This window comes from Tympanuchus pallidicinctus, unplaced genomic scaffold (genome assembly GCF_026119805.1).
Source record: "Tympanuchus pallidicinctus isolate F22 unplaced genomic scaffold, pur_lepc_1.0 scaffold2, whole genome shotgun sequence".
NCBI classification, from domain to species: Eukaryota; Metazoa; Chordata; class Aves; order Galliformes; family Phasianidae; genus Tympanuchus; species Tympanuchus pallidicinctus.
Window position 1 is genome coordinate 39,958,609 of NW_026294721.1, and position 21,893 is coordinate 39,980,501.

A 21,893-nucleotide genomic window follows, 5' to 3' on the forward strand; every position below is an offset into this window, starting at 1 on the left:
GCAGGTCCCTAAACTTGCAGGAATCCAGTACCATTTTTAGTGCTCAGCATAGGTGATAATGACTAGCCCTGGTCACATCCAGCCATTGTGCAAAGGAACATTCTGCAAAGGCCCTTAACACAGCTGTCCCAGCAGCTCTTAATCCTACAAACTGCACCAACCTCAGCTCTTCTATTCTCAGGTCCCTTCACACTGGGTTCAGGACTTCTGCTTTCCTTGGCATCCAGCACAGATTTTTTCTTCTCTGAAGGCACCAAAACATTGTGTACCCCAAGTGTAGATCCAGGACTCTGCACAGTTGGCCTAGCTCTGACCAGTGCCATCCCTTTATAACTATTCATCAATGTAAAATAATGTTTGGCATGTTAAGCTAATGTTCGCTCTCCCTAAATTAGGCCTGACTGTCTCCAAGCTCTGCATTTCCCATCTTGTTTCTTCTATTTTTTTCTACTTTCCCCCACGTAAGAAGAAAATCAAAATTCAACTCTTCCTCCACTGGGGCAAAATTGCAATCATATTTTCTCCTTTTGCCAAATCACACCCCTCACTCCCTCTCAAACGTCCTTTGCCTGTCGCATTCTTCTAAGCTTCAGTTCTAAAAGATACTTCAATTCATGTCACATATACTCTTCTTACAAGGTGCCTCAAATATAAGCAAAATACTTCATTTCCCCATTCTTTCTTACTCGTGTTCTTAGCCCTCTTTTGAAAACGAACTTTAGATTAAAAACAAAAATGAAACAAACAAATAAAAAAAAGGGTTGTATTGAGATTTCTTGCCACGATTGCTAGTAACGAAAGGCAGACTAGGTTGGTGAGTCATGGTTCTTTTCATCTGCAGAGAACTGATTTTCTCTTGGACATGTTTTTCATGTCAGGAAAAAGAGCAGCTGGATACGTCACACACATAGGCCAACCAGACACTCAAAAACCTTCAACAAAGTTCCAGTAAGAAACACTGAAGCTGGTACAGCCTCAATATCCAACTATCTCAGATCATTAACTATCTAAGGAGCAGAAAACTAAATGGAAATAAAAAAACACTTATAAAGAACAGAAAGGGAGAAATTTCTGAAGGAGGTCTGGTGTCACTACACATGCAGAACGAGAGAGGAAAAAAACTGAGGAGATGAGACAGCAAGTCATTCAATGTTTGGAAATCCAAGATAGTCACCTGAACTACTCCTATCCTTTACAGTGTTCTAAATTAACAGTGCCTGCTTGTAAAAAGATCTGGCCACCAGTGCGCAACAGCAAGCCACGGCCAGAACCTGGTAAAATATCTGGATACATGAGATGGTCAACTACACAGAAAAAGTTACAAATCATGTAAATATTAACACCATTGCATGGGTCACCTGTAATATTGCGTGGGATTTAACTGATCCCATTCCCAAAGTACATAATGCAAATAGGTCAGGTTGGAAAAGACTGAAGAAATGCTCAGACAGAGATGAAAAGACTGCATATGTTCACATGCTAAGAACGAGTAGACAAGAACATACTGAAATGTGAAAACAACAGGAAAAAAAATACAGTTTACCTTTTCTCAAATAAACATCAGAAACAAAGATTAGCAAAACAAAAGGCATCAAAGCAAAATCTGGTAAAAGAAATAGGTTTTTAATCCATCAGAATCATCAGCTCCTGGAAATTATTCCCCCAGGAAATCAATATATCCAGAATCCAAAAATGAATTTCTACAGGTTTGGTCACTGGCATGCAAAAAAAAAAAACCAGAGACTTAAGTGTAAAAACATAACATTGAAGTTCTTGAGCACCTGAAGACAGACAATTATTTATTTCTGTCTTAAGTCAATTACTGGTTTCTGAGAGTTGACAAGAACACTTCCTTGGGAACAACTGGAGAAAGACCAAATGGTCTTTACGACTTATTTTTCATTCTCTGAAGCATCTGCACTACTGAGAATAAAAGGCCCTGGCCTACAGACATGACTGACCTGATCCCACGTTTATGTCTTTAAATGCAATAACTATGCAGCAGCACAATTTCAAAATGAGTAACTTGCATCTTTCTTCAAAGACCAGGTCTTAAGACCCCTGCATTCTTCTCCCTGTAGCTCAGGAAGCATTTTCTCACTTACAAGCTAGTTGTGTACTAGAACTCCAACCACCTGGAATTATTCTCAAGAATCTGAGCTATACCATCCTGAGCTGTTCCCCATAACTTATTAACACAATGAAGTCAAATCCCAGGAGGATGCGTTTCTCACAGCCTATAGCTATGGTCTTGGTGCTTATCTACCTGCTCCGAGAACACCGTTTCTAGTGGAAATCACAGGGTGGTTGAACCATGGTATATTCATCCTGAGAGCCAGGGCAGAAGCTGCAACTGATCTGTCCAAGCACGTCCTCAGTCTTTGTGTTTCCTTGCTATCTCCTTACACGCAGTGTCAACTTGCTTCTAAAAACGCTGGCCTGCTGACTGGCACCAGCTCAGGAGCAAACTGAGGTAACGCAGAGGGATGAAATATCCGCTCTGGCCTTTTCCAAGTCACAACCACCATCCGATAGCAAGCAATTTTGACTGTTCTGATCCTGCAACACAAGGTGACTGTTTTCCTTGATCCACTTTTCTCCATCATGATCAGATCAGGAGCAAATCACTAGACAATGGACCACTGTTGTGAGTGATAATCAACACCAGTACTTACTGAGCGGTTTGAGGATGCTGCTGCTTGTCTCATCAGCATTTTCTACGTCTGATTTGTCAGAGTAATTCTCAGAAATTTTCTCCTTTTCTTTCTTTTCTTTGTGCCCAGGTCTTCTCCTATGACGCCGCCTTCTTCTGTAGCTCTTCGGCACATGGACCCCAATGTAAACAGTGTGATGACCTAAGAAACAGAAATACAGCAAATATTGACTTTGACTGCATGCAGTCTGTGCATGAATGGTCAGTAGAGCTCATGCTGCATTTCATTCAGATAGGTGAGCAAAGTATCCATCATTACTGGCCTAACATTGTGTGTTTCTTGGCTCCAAAAGTGAGCTATGGACTCCTGAAGAACCATTTGGAACAGTATTTTTAATACAGTAATTTCTGAGAAAGCATTCCACTGAAGAAACATGGATAATTATTCAGTCCTCCTGACTCACTTAAAAATAAAAATAACCACCACAGAAGGCCATCATACTAATTTTGCAATACAATATATAACTGTATTAAAAAAATTCCACATTATTTTTTCCCATTTGTTTTGCAAAATACATTGGTCAGACTGCACACTTATTTTCTGCAAACTGATCCGGTTCAATTGAAGAGCAAAGAGCAACAAAATTTATATCTCTTGAGCACGCAGTCCATTGTGCATCCAACTACTACTAGGATATTAGAGCAGCAAGGAAGGACTCCCGATACAAGTTACTGCAAACTTCAAAGTTCTTGATGCTTTCCAAAGTAAGAATGAAGTACCAAATTTTGTATGCTCACTGGAAATACAAATTATGCCTTCTCCCTTTCTTAAAGGCTTTTATTTCAAAATAGAGCACTTCATGTACATTTGCCAAGTGCTATTTCCTTTTGATGGGTTTGATAAAAAAATGTTTTATTTTCAGGGCTTTCCATATTTTATCAGCCTGGGATAAAAACCTTTCCTTCTGATTAAAGAAAACATGTCTTTCTCTGTGCCTAGATAATTCTGCTTTCTTTCTTCAAGCTTTAAAAGCAGTTGCTTCAGATAAATGATGATGTCTTATGCTTTTATCAAAATTTGGTTTCCCCATTCATTTCTCCATGTATCCAACTAGTGCAGCTAAATACACATATCCTACTACTAACTTAAGTACATTTATCTGAATAAATGAGCCCCAACTGCACATGAGAACAACTGTCTTATCTGCATATAGTCAGCTGCTTCTGCTCACACCCAGAAATGAATTTCTGCTGAGCTACCTTTCTGCAGAGTCACTGGCTCAGTCATCTCATATACATCAACTCCTAGCATAAACTTACACCTCACATACAGCTATTCTTAGCATATACTTACACCACACATACAGCTATTCTTAGCATATATTTACACCTCATATACAGCTATTTTTAACATATACTTACACCTCACATGAATGGATAGTTGCTAAAAACACATGCAACTGTATCAGATCACATACTCAGGAAAAGGCCAAGGCTTCAGCTTTAGGGGAGCTGAAATCCTTCCTGCTGAACCAACTCATTTGGCAGGTGGCTCCTTCAAGGCAGGAGAGGCCATCCCACATTGCAGCCTTCAGATACCAGCCTCTGTGACTGCTGTGGCTTTGATGAGGAGCACAGATAAAACACTCTCGGCCCTGACTCCAGCACCCACCTCTATCTCCCAGAGAGGATATTTATCAGCTCTCCTGAAACACACTGCAGAAAGTGAAGGGGACAGAAGAGGTTTAGGTTAGATATTAGGAGGAATTTTTTCTCTCAGAGGATGGTGAAGCACTGAAACAGGTTGCCTAAGGAAGTTGTTGATGCCCCATCCCTGAAGGCATTCAAGGCCAGGCTGGATGTGGCTCTGGACAGCCTAGTCTAGTGGTTGGCAACCCTGCCTGTGGCAGGGGGGGTTGAAACTAGATGATTATTGTGGTCCTTTTAAACCCAGGCCATTCTGTGATTCTATGATAAGCTTCATCACTCCTAAACCCACAGAAGGTTCTGTCATGAGGGTGGCACCTGAGAAGACAACAGTGACGGCATCTCAAGGCAGATATGCTTCTCTGATACCAGATACAGAGTCCTGCAGACTGTGCCCACACCTCTCTCCCTTTTACTAAAAATTAAGAACTGACTTAAGCAAGCAACAAAAGTCAGGCTTCACTTGGGAAAGTAAGGTGGAAAACTAGCCCCCGCTTTCTACTCATCTCCACAGATCTTCCTTTCCTTAATGCAGTTTGCACTGCTCTCTGAGATCATCCGTGAGCTGCACCTATTACTGTTGTTTCCTTTTCAGCAGCATTACATGGTTCCAGATTAAGCACCTATTCGTGCAGTTGCAGGAAGTTGCTTTGGAAATGCCAGCAAAACAGTAAAGCTACAGAGAGCAGCTATGAGTTAACTTCGCTGTGTATGCAATTGCTCTAAGTCCAATCTTTGAGATTAAGAAACTCAAAATTTTGTCACAAAAAAAAAAAAAAGTTGTCACAAAATCCTCAACTTCCATAACAATCTATTCTTTCCCTTGAAAAACAGCCTTTGAAAACATTGTTCTCTTGTGAGACACCTTGTCTGAGAACACCAAAAGGGACAGCAGTGCATCAGCAATGACAATGTGTGATGATGGATGATCAGGCAGCCCACAGGCAGAGCTGTATGTGGGACAAGAGCCTGAGAATATCCTATTCAAAAATGCACTCCTAACCTTTCTCTCAATTTATCTGTGAGGTGTCAGGTCTGGTACTTTCCTCGCTGAGACTCTGCTTTTGTCATTACAAATTCCACACACTCTTGAGGCCAGCTGTAAAGTTTGGTGAGTTGTTCACCTACTGTGCAAGTGAAATGTTATACGGAAAGCATCTGAGGCTGCTTGACCAGCACAGCCCTTCATGACAACAATTTTAACAGAGCTAATGGTATAGCCCAAGGACTATGCAAAGAATGGAATAATGAGCTTTATTCGGGGATAGGGCTAGAGGCTTATGAAAATAGCTCATGCCGTATGCATATAACACTGCCTCTCACACCCATCCACATGCATGCTTCATAGCCCAGTAAAATTATTCACATGCACAGATCTCTAAGAGTAACTCCTTCAAAAAGCAAACACAGAGGACAAATGAAAAATTTTAAGTGCAAACTGTTACTGAGTTACTAAAGCATAGAAAAGCATCTGAAAAAAGGCTCCTTAAAAACTGCATTTTTTTATTCATAAAGACTAAAAAAATTAGAAGAGAAAAAATTTTCCAATAAGATACACACTCATCCTTAGACTGGCACTAAATGTGATGCATTTTGGCTCCAAACTAATTTGTTAGGTGAAAGTGATTCTATGATTCTGTAAGTTGTAACAGAGACCAGAGGCTTATAAAAGAACTCCCTGCTCAATCACAGACATAGTAAGTGCTGGTGATGGCTCTCAAAACGAATCACAGCATTTCTGGTGAACAGAGTGCTACAGCAAGCTGTAGTTTCTGTACAAGCTGCCACTATGCAGAAGGTCACACTGAATTAATAAAACATAAAATATAAAATATAAAGATACAAAGATGTATAATGCTAATAATATAGAGACATTAAATAGTAGGGTGTTACTGAAAATCTCTCAGAGTGAAGTTACTCTTTAGCCAGTTCTGTCTAGTGTAAGGCATCATAAAGCTCACTGCAGAAACTCCACAGTGCACAGTCTAGGAGCCAGCAAATTCACTGCTACGTGCACATCTCCTGATGCTCTGGGCTGCCAACACTGTATAACCATCCGGCACAGTACCAATAACTTGTCATCTCAGGGAGCAGGACGAAAAAAGAAACAGAAATCCAGGATCGAGCAAGGTCCAAAGTGAGGCAGTACAACAAAGGCAGGAGGAAAGGGATGGGCATCTGCTGCCTCCAGCCCAGAGCACCAGCACAACAATCTTTCCAAAATGGGCTCAAAACACAGAGGCCCTTGGAAACAGGCAGAGCAGTAATGCCAAAGTTGGTGAAACCTACAGAAAGACTTGCAGATCAACATCTGAAAACAAGTCTTTGCTGTGGCACACAAAACCAGGAAAGCTATTCCAGAAATTGAAAATATCAGCTGTAACACAGCAGATGGCATAAATGCTACACAGGGATAGAGAAATCTTATCTGAGCACAAGTAGCAGGTGTTAGGGTAGGGATGGCTCCTGGGAAACATGGGAACATGGGGCAGTGCTATCTGTCCAAGGAATTCTTACAAGATCAAATGCAAAAGCCAGATGAAAATAGATTGAGGTGATTCTGACTTCTTCTATTTAGACAACGTCCTCCTTTGAATCACTTTAATTCTGTGGTCAGCTTGATAATACAAACACATCATAGCAAGCCCATGGTCTTAATGCTTTAATATGCTGCCAACAGAACTGGACAATCTCTTTAATCTTTTGATCATGTGTGCACAGAACTGATTTTGGTGATATGAAACTAAGTTGCATACATACAGGCCAACATCTGCATTACTTAACTGCTTTTCACTATTCTGCATGGTAGAGCCTTAGTTAACGTCACTTTTTGTCCTTTTCCATGCCTTCCCACCCCCTTTTTTTTTTTTTTCCCTTTTCTTTTTAATTTTTCTCTCACAGTCTGTTCAGAGTGGCCAATCAAGATGTTTTCCTTTTCTGCATACTTGAAGTACTCGGCATCTGTTTACGCTGTTGCAAATGCTGAGATAAAGTTCTAGGCTCCCTTCCCAAAATGCCTGGAAGGAAACAATTGACACATACTCTCAATGCACAACTTTGAGACATTTCCTACTCACTGGGCTAACGGAGCTTTCCCATGAGAACAATTCACTACAAACGGCAATGCCTGATAAATTTAACAGTACACACATGCTCCACACTGCTAGCCGGCAGCTTGGTGGAGGATGGGAGAATAAAGCCCAGTGCTAAACTTCTCCTGGTCATCCAGGTCCCACTGAGCCATCAACTTCTCTTGTGCACTCAACACAAGCCACTTGCACATTTCCTCCTGTGGTGCCCGCTGTGTTTACAGCCTCTTCTTCCCTCTCTACCCACTCTCCCCCAGGAAAATGACTATTCCCTGCGTGCACTTCATTCATTCTAGAATGCTCTGGTTGACCAGAGGCATGAATTTCACTATGCTGTTGAATCTCCTAAAATGCACAGCAAGACCTGCAAGCAAAAGCAACTTGCACTTTTCCCCTTCTGAAGGACAGCAGAGGGTCACAGCTTCCCCACTTATTTCTGCAATAACTTTTGAAGCTAACTTTTCTTTGCCCAGAGATAAACTTTATTGCGTACCAAATTTGGAACACAACTGGCTCATTTCATTAATAAAGCAAGAAGCAGTCTTCATCACAGAGATATTTTTTCCCTGAAAAATTTTGGTTGAAATGGCATCTCTTCCTTCATTAAGAGATACTAAAGAACAGCAGCTAATGATTCGGGGTCCAAACTTAGAGTATGTGCACAACAGTCTCCCTGAATCAGTTTTATCACTGAAAACTCACTCACATATTATTAAATCTAAGTTTTGTAAAATATAGCATTCCCTTCCCTTCTCTCCCCCTCCCCCCAGGAATATCTGTTCATCTCTTGTCTCTCTCCTGGCCAAGCATGGTCTTGTTAAAGCACTGGGAGTGAAGCTGCCTGAATTTCAAGTCATGCACACTCATATGCTGATCCTAGCAGCATGCTGACAGCATGAGGGAAGAAAGCAGTTCTAGACACCCTGTCTCAACTAGCCAGGGCCCCCAAGCATACTGTTTCCATGTAAAACTATGCTCTCGAGTCCTTCTCAGAGTTATTCCTTTTAAGGGAACCTGGGGATTAAAGAAACACAAACAGAGGACAAAAAAATGTGTACTGAAAAATAAGAACACAGAAATTTGCAGGCTTGAAGAAGTTTTCAGCCTTAGTAAATTGTCTGTCACCCATTAGTTAGTTGGGTGCAGTTCCACTGCCAGACTCACGTATTAGCATAGCTTGACCACCCGTGCTACCTGCACATCCCAGCCTCCTTTCAGGTACCTGTTTCCCCATTGCCCACTGAGGCATGCAGAAAGATGCAGGATAAGGCAGGCTCTGCACATGTATATGACACACCAGGTTCCCATGTCTCTATACCAGTAATACTGCTCGGTGGTTTATGCAGTTGCTGCAGTACAAGCCTCGAGTCAAGCCTGAAGAGTTTGTCTGTGAGGATCCTTTTCTGTCCAAGAAAGAAAGGACGATGTTTTTTAGAGAGTGAAAGGCAGGGTGTACGTGCTGTGCGAGCACACTACATGGCTGCTCAGTGCTCACAGATGGGCACTGCAGCTCTGTGAAGGAACAAGGACAAGTCTGGCACAATCAGTTCCGGATCTGGCTAAATGTAAGTGATGAAGAGATCTTGGGATATGCCCACATGGGAAGTGTGCCTGGGGCAGGGAATTACTCACTCTCAGTATAATTATGTCAGTCCCAAACTTGACATCCCAAAGCCTCTGAAGCACAAGCTGTATATATTGTTTGAAACACGTGGATTTATTCAAGCTTTAACACAAGTGCCAAATGGCAAAAACGTATCTAGAGAGAAAGAAATTCAGAGTTAAGGTGTTTTTTCCCAACTAGCTCTGGAATGACATTTGCTTCAAAAAGCATTATAATTTCTTACCATCTCATCAATAAAAAAAAAACAAAAACAAATCTTCCCATAAGAATCATATAGAATAGACCTGATATCTCACACAATTATAAACAGCTGTGCAGTTCTCTCAGACTTCTCACAAAGTCTGAATTTAGGCATTTCTGGGGAGCTTCCTCCTGCAACAATGGTCTTTTCACAAAGCCTTTTATGTGATGTATTTAAACATGTTTATGTAATACTGTATCAGTGACAGTGGCAATAATCCAAGTGTAGGTTACTACTAGAAAAACTATGACATTCATTTGCCACTCCAGTTATCTCCACCCAAACAACAAGCAGAAAGTGATTACACTTCATTTATAACACTGTCACTCATTTAAAACACGAACTCTCTTCTCTTAAGAAAATGGTGAAATAGCTTTTGCTTTGCAAAACCAAAACTTGGTCGGTTCGAGGACGGAGCTGAAAGTTATGAGATCAAGGATAAAGCCTGCCTGGTACATAACATCTAGGAAGAAATCCTTTCTACATAATGAGGTCTATTGAAATGTTGAGCATGGCCAGACTAGTCCATAAAGTAACTCAGATTGGCTCCTTAGAAGAAAACAAGTTCAGAAACTAAAATTACAAGTTTATAAAGCAATGGAAATGAGTCAAGTATCAGCACTTTTCAGCCAGGCCTTATTTTCACTTTCAAGGCTCTTTTCCAAAGAACAGGGATAGTCATATTAAACCTTGTCAAGCTTGGACAAGCTCATGTGGTTACATCTAATATGTCTATGCAGCCAACTTCTTCTCCTAAAGCCTACTGCTCTGGCCACCTGTGCCTCCTACTGCAGGAGCTGTGTGTGTCCAGGCACTCAGAATGGAGGCCTGGGAAGAAATTTCAGGCTACATGCAAGAAGGGCTTTGTTCAGCACATGGCAGCTAACTTTATCCAACTTTGAGATACAGCTAACCTAACACAGGAAGGCAAAGGTGTGCCATTCTCTGCCCATTTTCATAGCCTAACAAATCTGTCTCATACCTGGGTGGAATTGAAACAGAGGATGTCCCCAGGGTGAGGAAGCTATAGTTATATATGTGGCTTCCTGACACACTCCCACAGCATATGGCTTTTATTCTTACTATTTATGAGTTGCTGCCTTTATTGAAAGGTCGTTTCATAGAGTCACCCAACATTTGGGGACCTGCATCTGCAGCAGCTCTGAGGTCACATGAGGCTGGCAGGTGAGACTGCCAAGGGATGCAGCCTGCTGCACGCTTTGTCAGAAGACATCTTTGTGTCTTTATGGACAGTAAGGTGCTGCTGCTGCCAAGCACACAGCTTAATGTGGCAACACATCGCGGGGATCATAGTGAGTCTGTGCAGTTTTTAATGGCTTTTCAAAACTTGAAGTGGCAGTAGAAGGATATCTCTCATTTCGTGCAAGAATCCAAGGAAATAAATGACATAAAAAGCTGATGGGCCAGAAGGACAAATAAATCACAGGGATGATCCATTTTAAAAGGGAGATACTAAAAGTAGCACTAAGAAACTCCTGAAGTAAGCCCTGCTTAGTTTCAAATCAGCTCAAGAAATAAGAACAAAAGGCCACGTTGCTTTGAGCTAAGTGCACTTAACTCTACCTGATTCAAATGGGTTACAGGTAGTAACCATCTCCCAAGGCTGGCACCTCCACCCCAACCAGCTCCCACTTCAGGATGCAGCTATCACAACATGTGCCCAAGTGCAAATGGGATAGGATGCACGGCCTGGGCAGCACTCCACTCAGGGCACAGCTAGTACAGAACAGAAACAATCCTCCCCTCCTATATCATACAGTACCTAATAATTTCCCATAAGCAATCTAAAGAACATTAACTTTCCCACAGATGAAAATGCAAGTTTCCACAAAACAACAGACAAACCAGAATATTTTCAATCAGAGGGATGTAAATTCTAGATAGAAAGGACACGGAAATTCAGAAGGCGTGACAGTGAATACAACTGGTTCGTGCATCAGAAACAAGGGACATTATTTCCTCTACATCAGTGTAAACATCAAGTATCATTCCTGTTAATGCATCTGAACACCGATGCCAATACTAAAAGCCATAAGCAATCCTTCAGCTGACCAGGCACACTCCTGGGCTCAGCCCTTAGTTCCTACAGGATGTTCAGAACACTGACTCTAGACTCTACTTCTCCAGATAAATAGGAATTTACCAAGAGGTAAAGCTCACAAGGCTTCATTGAGTAGTTTGTTGAAATTTGAGTGAAATCTTAACAAAAAGATGTTCCAACTAGAGAGAAATCAGACTCAAATCACTACTGCTTTCAAGAGTAAAGGAGCAGCAGAACCACATAAAAGATGTTTTTCTCTCCAAACTGAGGAAAGCCTCTGTAACTGAAACAGGTTTGGCTCTTTGTGTCACAGTAACAATTTCAGTAGTGCAGAAACATGCATGTCTCACAGTGCTGATGCCTGGGCACAAAATCACCCCTGCAAGAGGTTTCCATGATGGGAACCAAAGCCCTGTTAAGGGTCTGAACACAAACCAGAGGACCAGAAACATCAAGTGGATGCCTGGATTTGGACAAAGGATGCTGGGCAAGAGACTGACCAGCAGAAATAGAATAATTCACATCTACAATGACTGCAAAAACCTGTAACCAGCTATTTGAACAAAATGAGATCAGGATGGCCTTCAGGCATTAAGGCATTTAAAATGACAATATGCAATAAGCTAATTACTCCATGTTATGTGGCTGCTGGCCAAAGAAAATGGTCCATGTGACTTGATCAGATGATGGGCTTTTGAGGGATGGGGCCAAGCACTTTATAAACAGAGCAACTATAACATTCAGTACAGGGTTCACAATCTAATAAAGACCATGAGGAAAACAGAAAAGTAGTGAGGAGTACTGGGCAAAAGAGAAAATGGAGGTTCAGGGAGAGACAAAATGTAAACTAGATTTCAGCTGAAAGATAAAGCAAGAAAGGACAAGATTAGAAACAGCACAGCTCTGTTCAGTTCTGCCAGCTCTCATAATGGATCCCATCTTCACTGCTAGGAAAAGTTCAAGAGAGGCAATGAACATACACTGAATTACTTAATTAAGCTGTGAACTTGAGCAAAGAGCACATTACGTATTTGTACTACTTCTCAGTATTTAATCATGCACTAAAACAACTACACGGGGAAGGGAACTGAACTGGGTAGTGGAAGACAGCATGTAAGTATGAGAATCTTTTGTTATCAGCAAGCTCCTAGATCTTCAGTATCTTCAAAAGGCTGGTTTAATCTTCGTGTGAGATGACCTCTGCAATCTTTAAAAGCTTCCCATATAACAAGACTATAGTTAGCCAGACAGAAAGTGTTCTTAGCCATCTTTCTGAAGTTTGCACTTCTCAGTTTCAAACATATGCTCACTTGCTGCCTGTCAATGACCCAGACAAAATGCCGCATTCCTAGCAAGACTCAGGAGCCGTTCCAGTGAAGCAGGTTTAAAATGTGTGCTAGCCTCAGAGAACAGAATAGTTCTAAAAGACAGAACTCACATAATTGAATCAGGAAGGTCTAAAATAGGAAGAGAAAAATTAAAAGTAAGGTCTTCGTCTGGCTTTTAGACAATTCCACAAAATTCAAAAACAGGAAATTCAGTCCGTCATTGCTAGGAAAGGATCAGAACGTGTGTCTGAAGAAGCCAAGAAGGCACATGCCAATAGCAGCTAAAAGATACCACTATAAATTAATGGACCGACACTGTTTACACATAACAATAAATGTGTTTGGGGCGTTACCACTGAGCTTTATATAAGCCATTGCTAGACTCTTACCCACAACCCCATAAGCTGCTTTTCTTTCTCTCCTCTTTGGAGCTATGAGAGGTTACAGAAGCCACCGAACCTGCCCTGCTGTTATCTGATCTAATCTGGTCAGCATTGCTTGGATTCTACTTAAAGAAAACTTTTCAAAAGCGCAGCTTTGGGGAGCAGAGCAGAGGAAGAGAGTTGTGCTGGGCACGGCTGCTTGCTCTAAGTTTTAGATTAAGCTGTTCAGACACACAGTACCTTCAGATTTTCTGGTATCCACATCAAGAACTGATCACAGTTACTTTAAAAATCAAGTCTCCTTTAGAAATGCCCTGAATTACCACCCAAAAATGGATATATCCAAAACAGCCCTTCTTGCCTGAAAATCTTGGCCTTGTTTTCCCTATTTCTATCTCATTAATCACCAAGCTAATACCTACCTGCAATTAGCCCTATTAAATGAATACAGGCAGGCAGGTTTTAGATCACTGTCCAATATAAATAAGAGCCTTGATTTTCATAGCTACTGAGCATATGTACTTAGGTCTTCAGTTGGAAGCCACTGCCATTTTTCCAGGCCACTGACTCCAGAATAAAAACTTCCAATATTCTTCCTCTGATTTTGTAAGCACAGCAAATTACTATAAATTTTTACTGTATCATCATGATTACTATAAATGCTAATGGACACAAGGGTGTTTGAAGCAAAGCCTGTGTTTTCTTAAGAGCCTGAAGTACTAGCCATCTTTTGCTGCATCAAGAGTCAATTGTCTGAAGCCTGAGGAACAAACAGTGAAGACAGGGAACAAATCAGCAACCAAAACATGATGCACAACCACAACATGCCAGGCAGAGATCTACCTAGCCAGCATCCCATTTCTTTGGCAAGGGTCAAGCAGCTCAGGGGAAGTCCTTATAAGTTCCCAACACTGCAGTACCACATCATAAGGGAGAACAGCCCCACTGCCAACCATGATTCCAAGACTGCAGTTGGAATTCAACATAGAGAGGCAACAGCTTATTTTCTGGAAGGCACACTGCAGCTAAGGTTGGGTGTATCAGAAGGCCAAGCTCCTGCCAGCAGGGCATCAGATAGGAAGGAATGTAGCAAAAGCTACATTTACAAAAGGCTTGTTGCTCCTTTCAGGAAGCACTATGGGTTTCTGTCTCTCTTTTCAGTCCGGGAAGTTTTCTCTCTTTTCATTTCTAGGGAAGTTCCCACAGTGCTGGGCAACAGGAGTAGAAATACAATCCAAATGAAAGGAAAGTCTAAGTTGCTAGCATGTGATGTTGCAATGTAAAGATCAACAGACTGGGTGGGTGTGCATTGGCTTATGTGAGATCCACCACATAACGGAGGAATCTGAAAACGTAGCAAAAGAGTAACTGCATGTCAGGGTGAATCACCTCAGCAGCTGGAAAGCAGCCTTTGGTGCTGTTTCTCGTGCAACTCCTACTACATGGCAGCTCCTCTTTACCAACATTAACAACCCTCAGCAGCCACAGGAAGTGTAACTGGTCCATTTGCAGATGAGAAGCTGAGGCAGGGAATGATCAAATTATTTGCTTTGCTATGGATTCAGAAGATGTCCATAGAAGCAGAATGTGACCCCTAGAGCTGAGTAAATACTATGACTGATCCCTAAGATGACCTGCTCAGTATGTAAAGGGGAGCTGTCCCTTCAGTAACTAAAGAGACAAAAAAAGGGACAGATTCCTTAGCAAGGCCTGTTGCAACAGGACAAAGGGAAATCGTTGCAAACTAAAATGTGAAATTTAGCTTGGTTATAAGGAAAGCCATTGTCAGAATGGTATAGAATGTATCACTCTGCTGCCAAGTACGTTATATGCAGTACAGAACTTATCCTTGCTTAAAAAAACAAAACAAAACAAAACAAAACCACAATCTTTTCTTTGCAGTGGGTGAAATACATCATATATTGACTCAGCTGCTCTAAAACCATTTTCTGCATTTCTTCTATATGTGCAGATCAATGCTACCTTATGTAAAATCAGTTTATCACCATATGAGCTTTGCAGATTTCCCTCATAGAGCTTTCAGGAGTTCTCAGCACCTTCTCTCACAACCCCAGCATCTTCAAAGCTAACCCTGATCCCTACCAACATATTAAAAGCATTTGCAATAACCAGAAAGATACTTCATGCAACAGTAGGTGAAACAGACACAGGTTGGAAAGTGCCAACAGTAAACATGCTCACAGATTTACTAACATCAAGCTAACTAATGACTCAAGTGATATTATCTGAAGGACAACAGAGTTCTGAACAAACCACGTTACGAGTGATTTACATTTCACAGAATTTACAGCATTTATACAATTGACTTAATTAATTCACACACAGAAAAACACCTCCCAACTTTTCCATAGGGATTTAGTATATTGCCAAAAGTACTGGAGCCATAGCACTAGGACCTTGTCATTTTTTACAAAACAGATAAAGGCACGTTTCAGTATCTTGTCAAGTGTCCTGAGAACCAAATTTGGAGAGAACTTCAACTGAAATCTTTCATCCAAACACTTCGCAGCTGGGAAAATCCAAACCACTCATCCTGTTTTTACTGTGTGGGGCAGCATTCAGGTTCCCATCTGTGTCTGTTGGTCCCAAGTCATGTCACTTGCTGCACAGAAAGAGAAAAAAAAGGCAGTCCCTAAATCCTCAGCATCTTGCTTTTGCAAAACAAAAGGTTCAACAAAAGCAAGTGTAGAGTCTTACACTTAGGGAGGAATAATTGCATACACCAGTACAGGTTGGGGGATGACCTGCTGGAGAGGAGCTCTGCGGAGAGGGACCTGGGTGTCCTGGCGGACAACAGGTTGGCCATGAGCCAGCAGTGTGCCCTCGTGGCCAAGAGGGCCAATGGCTTACTGGGGTGCATTAAAAAGAGCATGGCCAGCAGGTCGAGGGAGGTGATCCTCCCCCTCTACTCTGCCCTGGTAAGACCTCATCTGGAGTACTGCATCCAGTTCTGGGCTCCCCAGTACAAAAAAGACAAGGATCTCTTGGAGAGAGTCCAGCGGAGGGCCACGAAGATGGTGAAGGGCCTGGAGCATCTCTCCTATGAGGAAAGGCTGAGTGAACTGGGTCTGTTTAGCCTTGAGAAAAGAAGACTGAGAGGGGACCTGATCCAGGTCTATAAATATCTAAGGTGTGTGGGCCAGAGTGGCGAGGCCAGACTGTTTTCAGCAGTGTGTGGAGACAGGATAAGGGGTAACAGCCAGAAACTGCAGCATAGGAAGTTCCGCACAAATGTGCTCAGGATCTTCTTTACAGTGAGGGTGACGGAGCACTGGAACAGGCTGCCCAGGGAGGTGGTGGAGTCTCCTTCTCTGGAGATGTTCAAGACCTGCCTGGATGCCTACCTGTGCGACCTGCTGTAGGGAACCTGCTTTGGCAGGGGGGTTGGACTCGATGATCTCTGGAGGTCCCTTCCAACCCCTACAATTCTGTGATTCTGTAAACTAAATGAAATGCAGCCTACGCTGACTAGCGTAGGTACCAAAGAAAAATAATGAAGTACATTCTGTGCTAGACTTCACATGATCAATTTTTTTTTTATTGTACTTATTTCAGAAGCAATTAGAATCTTGAATTGATATGAAACAGGTCTTCTGATTGTTTCTGAAAACAGAGGTGGCCTGTCTATAGTCATAAAAAACTGAGGGTTGCAGTGGGAGAAGAAAAGAAGAAAACAAAGTAAATGGCTAAATGGAACAGCTTTTTCATATCTTCTACCTTCTGTTAATGAAGGTAACGATTTTCACAGCAATCTTTGTTTCTCTTCATTGATCCAACCACCATAGCACAGCTTTCTACCAACAAAGTGTAGTGACACAACATGGTCAAGAACAGGAAGATGGAAGTGTGGGGAGCAATTAGCAAAAAAGGCAAAAGATGTCCCCAGACATTCCCACAAAGTCCCTGTTTTAGGCTATGTATGCAGTAAATCCTATAATGTTAATGAAATCCACAGAACAGTTTTCACTGTAACAGAAGTTCTTCTGGAATTCAGTGCTAAGGTATACTCTCCACACCATTACTTTGAGAATCCATTGAAAAACAGGACAAAATACTTTACACGAGAGCTAGTCTCTTCTCCTATGGGCCACAGCCAGAGTGCTACCCTGCTTTCAAGTAAGAGAGCTGCCGGACTTGAAATCCTGCATCCTCCACCCCACTGCAAAGGCAGGACGGCAAGCCTGGGGGAAGTTACTTAAGGAGCCAAGAATACCTTATCTCAAAGGATAAGGTGGAGCTTTATTTTTCCCCTGTTGCAAAATTGGTTATTAAGTAATCTCTTTGTGTCACACATACCAGCACTCCTAACAGTGGCATTACAGCAACATGTCGTTACCTTCAAGGAAAGGAACGTGCAGTGCTCAAAATGAATGGGAATGGCTTTCTTACACAGGAGGTTCAGCTCAGGGCAGTGCCTTCTCTTATTTTCCCCAGCAAAACTTAAGTTTCTCATTTTCTTTCATAGTCTGAACAGGACTTCTAGGAGACCCCTCTGTCTCGCCATGTAACATTTCTGGACACTTCTGCAAAACATCACTTACCGACAGCAAAGCAGCTCTGAAAACTAAAGCATAATCATTTTATCAATTAACTTTCTCTCATAAAAGACAATAGGAAGGGTATATGCAACCAAGTGATTTCTGAATGTCCACAGCTGATATCACCAATAAAATAGAAGAAACATGTACTGTAGGATTAGACTGAGGTGCCACTTTAGAGAAGCATTAAATAATCTCTGGATCTAGGCCAAAAGGACATTCTTTTGCAATGTGTACATGGTTTCTATTGTTAATATTACATTTACTCAGCAAGGGCATGACCGACAACCACCTCAAGCTGAAAATGTCTAAACATATTGCTGACCAGAAATGCCCATTTTGCCCCCACTCCTTCCTCTTCCCCCACACCACTACATAATCAAATCAGTGAGCGATGTGCTAATCCAGAGCTGTATCTCCATCTGACAGACATAACACAAGGCAATCAGATACCAAAATAATAATAACAGACTGAATACAGGAGTTGCTTGCTACCTCAGAGTGACAGCATACTGTTTTTCTCTTCCATTCTGGAGAGTTAATATGCTCAGGATGATGACTTTCAAAAACTGTCTTCATCTGTTTTAAATCAGGCATATTCAAAAGCAAGAAAACCAGTCAGCTTTCTAAGGGCATTATAACATCTCATCCCCCTCCTCAGCTGCTTTCTAACAAGTTCAAAGAAATAACTTCAAGCAGCCTTCCTAAGAAATTTGATCAAAATTGACTGCTGAGTGAAAAAGAAATTATTAGCAGATCAATGAATAAGAAAAAGGCAAACAACTGTGTGATATTTTTCTCCCATGAAAGCAGAAAAAAATAAAAAATTAATCAGTAAAAAAAAAATACATTTGGAGATAACTCCATCAGAAGTTACCTTCTACAGAGGATGCAGCCAGTACAATCCTTTCAGAAAAATTCTAACAATATCAATTGACTGAAGTTCTCTCTGCTAGAATGAGCAGATTCAGGTCTCTACACATACTGATCTTCTTCTTGAAACAATGTCACTGCATCTCTAAAGCAGAAACCACAGAATGAAAGAAGGACTACGATTGGAAAAGACCTCTAAGATGTATCAAGTTCAACTGTCAATGCACCTCCAACACACCCTTCAGCACCTCATCTGCACTTTTCTTCAACACCTCCAGAGTCAATGACTCCACCACCTCCCTGGGCAGCCTGTGCCAATGCATCACCACTCTTTCCAAGAAGAGAATTTTCCTAGTATCCAAAACAAACCTCCCCTGGTGGGGAGCCACCATTATCTCTCGTTCTATTGCTAGTTACCTGGGAGAAGAGGTTGACCCTCATTTCGCCACAACCTCCCTTCAGGCAACTGTAGAGAGCCACAGGGTCTCCCCTGAGCCTGCTCTTCTCCTGACTGAACAACATCAGTTCCCTCAGTCGCTCCTCATAAACTTGTGCTTCAGATCCTTGTTCTATGTCTAGCAAAGAGACTTAAAACAATCTGCACAAAATGCAGGCCAAGGGCCTTCAACCTGACATTTGAATCATTCCATCAGGTAAGTGCATACTGTGATTGCACATGGGGTACATCCGTACGTATCAGGTGCACATGTGTTTCTTGTAGCTATATACAAGGCACGTACCTGTGTGTGTAAAGGATGAGACATAATTACCGACATGCATTTTCTGAGTTATGGCAAGTAAGTTCTCTTCAAACTGCCAGAGCTTGAATAATTACTTGCACTGTGGTAACACCTCAAATTTGCAAGGCAAGCTCTGATTTAAGACTGTTCCAGCACAGAAGCAAGGAGCAGCTGAGCAGCAACTCACCAGTCAGATCATATGCACACCCCTCTGCATCGTGACACTGACAGATGCTACAGCATCAGCACCAGCCCCGCCACAGACGGCAGCTTCTTTTGTGATTTAGCTAGGTCATTCACTGAAGCTGGCGAGAATCAAGGCACTGCATTTAGCATGAACAAGGGAATTAGCTGGCTAAAGAGCCCAAGTCTCTGCAGATTCAGACAAGCAGCTACAGCTCTCAGAGGTCCAATGTGTGCAGTCAGAAATACTTAGTATTTTTTTCCACCTCCTATTTCCCTTACCCCAGTGAGATGAAGAGCAGCTGGTCTGTTAGCCCAAGAAAATCAAATGATAACCTCTTCTCTGAAACATGGAGACAAATGTGCTACATTACTTAAAACATCAGCCATGACCTTTTTCACAAATGGTCTTTGTCACAGACTGTTAAAATGGACATTCAAGTACCACTCTTCTCAAATAAAAATCTGTATCATACTCCTTGTGTATCACATATGGGTGATACACACCATCAGAGCACGTGGCAACACTTAAGACATTACATTACAAGAAACATTTCCCCTCCTCCTCCCAAAAGTTTCTGTTTTGGAGTGCCAAAGTATCAATTATTCTAGAAGCAAAAATCTAATAGAAAAACCCTGTCATTCCAACCCTGCAGACAGCAAATGGACTAATTAAACTCAACATGGTGATTTATAGCTACTGGGCACAGATGAATTCATACTAGAGGGGGGGGAAAAAAAGTACAGGTATTTTCATGGCAATGACTGGTCTTGCTGCAAATGTTCTAGAATCAATCAATTTTGCAGACAGTTTTCCTTCACACTGCTCAATCCTCTGATGTCCGCTACTGGTATTAATGACATGAAACCGTATACCTTTCAAAACATTTTAAAGGAAAGCCATTGGTCGCAGTTTACAAATAAACTAGATTAAAACTACAGATCCAGGTCAAAAGGGGAAGGGCAACATTGTGAGGCAGAACGTTGGCTTCATTTCCTTTCTAGCTAGAGTACAGTCCATGGTTTGTTCCTCCTCTTTCCCTATTAGCTTATCAAATACCCTGTCAACTGATTGTCGTAAAACAAGGAAAGGAGAATTTGCTGCAAATAACTCATTCTTATCAGCTTCAAAAATTTTCCGTAGCCAATCTTAAAAACTTAAACTTTAAGCTCCTTTCTCCTTTCACATTTCACAATGTTTTCAGTCAGAGAGAAAATTAAAACACTTTCAAAATCTACTCTTTTCCTGAAAGGTAAGGAAACATTTTGCTCTCTTGGAAATTTCTCTTCCAGGGAAAACTCTTCAAAAGACAAAAGAATAACCCAGGAAAACACCCTCCATGCCCACCCCCAACAGTTGGTACAAATCCTGCCGTTCTTTTCACGCCGCAAAACCTGTTACTGCATTCCAGCCCTCCGAGGTGCAGTGGGGATATGCAAGCATTGCCAAAACTCATGTAGAAGAAACAAATAGCCTGTGCTGCACGGTCACTATGCAAGAGACAGTGAATGGGATTTTGTGTAAAGTGCAAATGTGAGCCAGGAGCATACACTAACTTTCACTCTTGAACTGAAAAAGACAATGTATTTTAAATTTTAAAAGTCAGTTTGACCCTGAGTAAGCTTAATGGTGTTTTGGCCAATTTTAGGATTAATAGTCAAAACAAAAACATCCATTTTCTCTACTACCTATCTGGTAATTTTATATACAAATAAGAATTGGAAGAACAGTGAATCCCCAGTAGTCCAAGGTCTCTTACCTTCCACTTCTTCTTCATCACATACATGTTTAAGGAAGGAAGCCCCTCTATCCAGTACTGCCTCGTCCTCCATCCTATAGTAATAAAAAAGAAAAAAGGAATGCTCAGACTTCTCCTGGAGTGAGTTATTTGAACCAGCCCAAGTCCTGGGCAGGTTAACTTGTAAGTTGTTGTTCATGTTACTGTGGGGACTCCCGTTCTCCTTCCAGTGCCTGCCGTTCCTTCATAGAGCTTCTTTCAAATGGCGTTTGGTATAAGCTGGCCTCGCGTCGCTCGAGTTCTAACCTTGAGAGGACATCAGTGGTGACAGGTGTAAGAAAGGTAATCCCGGTTAGAAGTCTTAGTGGGTTTTTTCTGTTTCTTTTTTTCTTTCCTTTTTTCCTCCTTTTTTCTTTTTTCTTTTTTTTTTTTTTCTTCCCTAACTAGGACATACACACACTCAGGCAAGTTTGAGACTGTCTATGCAAGAGCCAAGAGCTTGTGGAATTCCAGTTCCCCTTTCAAGTTCTTCTAAAGGATGTTGGCTGCAGCACACATACTATACACAGACATACGCACGGGTTCGAATGCACAGTGGGAGACTCGGCTTCAGCCAGCCTCTTAATACCAGCAAAGCACACTTGTCTGTCGAGAGGCGAGCTTTGTGTCACATGTTGGCCTTACAGAAATCTGACATACGGGGATTATCCAG

At 41.7% G+C, this 21,893-nt stretch overlaps 1 protein-coding gene across 6 annotated transcripts in view; it reads right to left on the reverse strand.

Annotated features, from left to right (window-relative positions):
• SLC4A4 (solute carrier family 4 member 4) overlaps window positions 1-21,893 on the reverse strand; it is a 231,487-nt gene that overhangs the window by 142,286 nt on the left and 67,308 nt on the right. For all 6 annotated transcript variants that reach the window (XM_052683190.1, XM_052683188.1, XM_052683187.1 and 3 more), the window contains 2 exons: window positions 21,203-21,276; window positions 2,676-2,855 (listed from right to left, as the gene is read on the reverse strand). In XM_052683190.1, coding sequence (XP_052539150.1) covers window positions 2,676-2,855; window positions 21,203-21,276 — 254 coding nt within the window. The remainder of the gene's footprint in view (window positions 1-2,675; window positions 2,856-21,202; window positions 21,277-21,893) is intronic.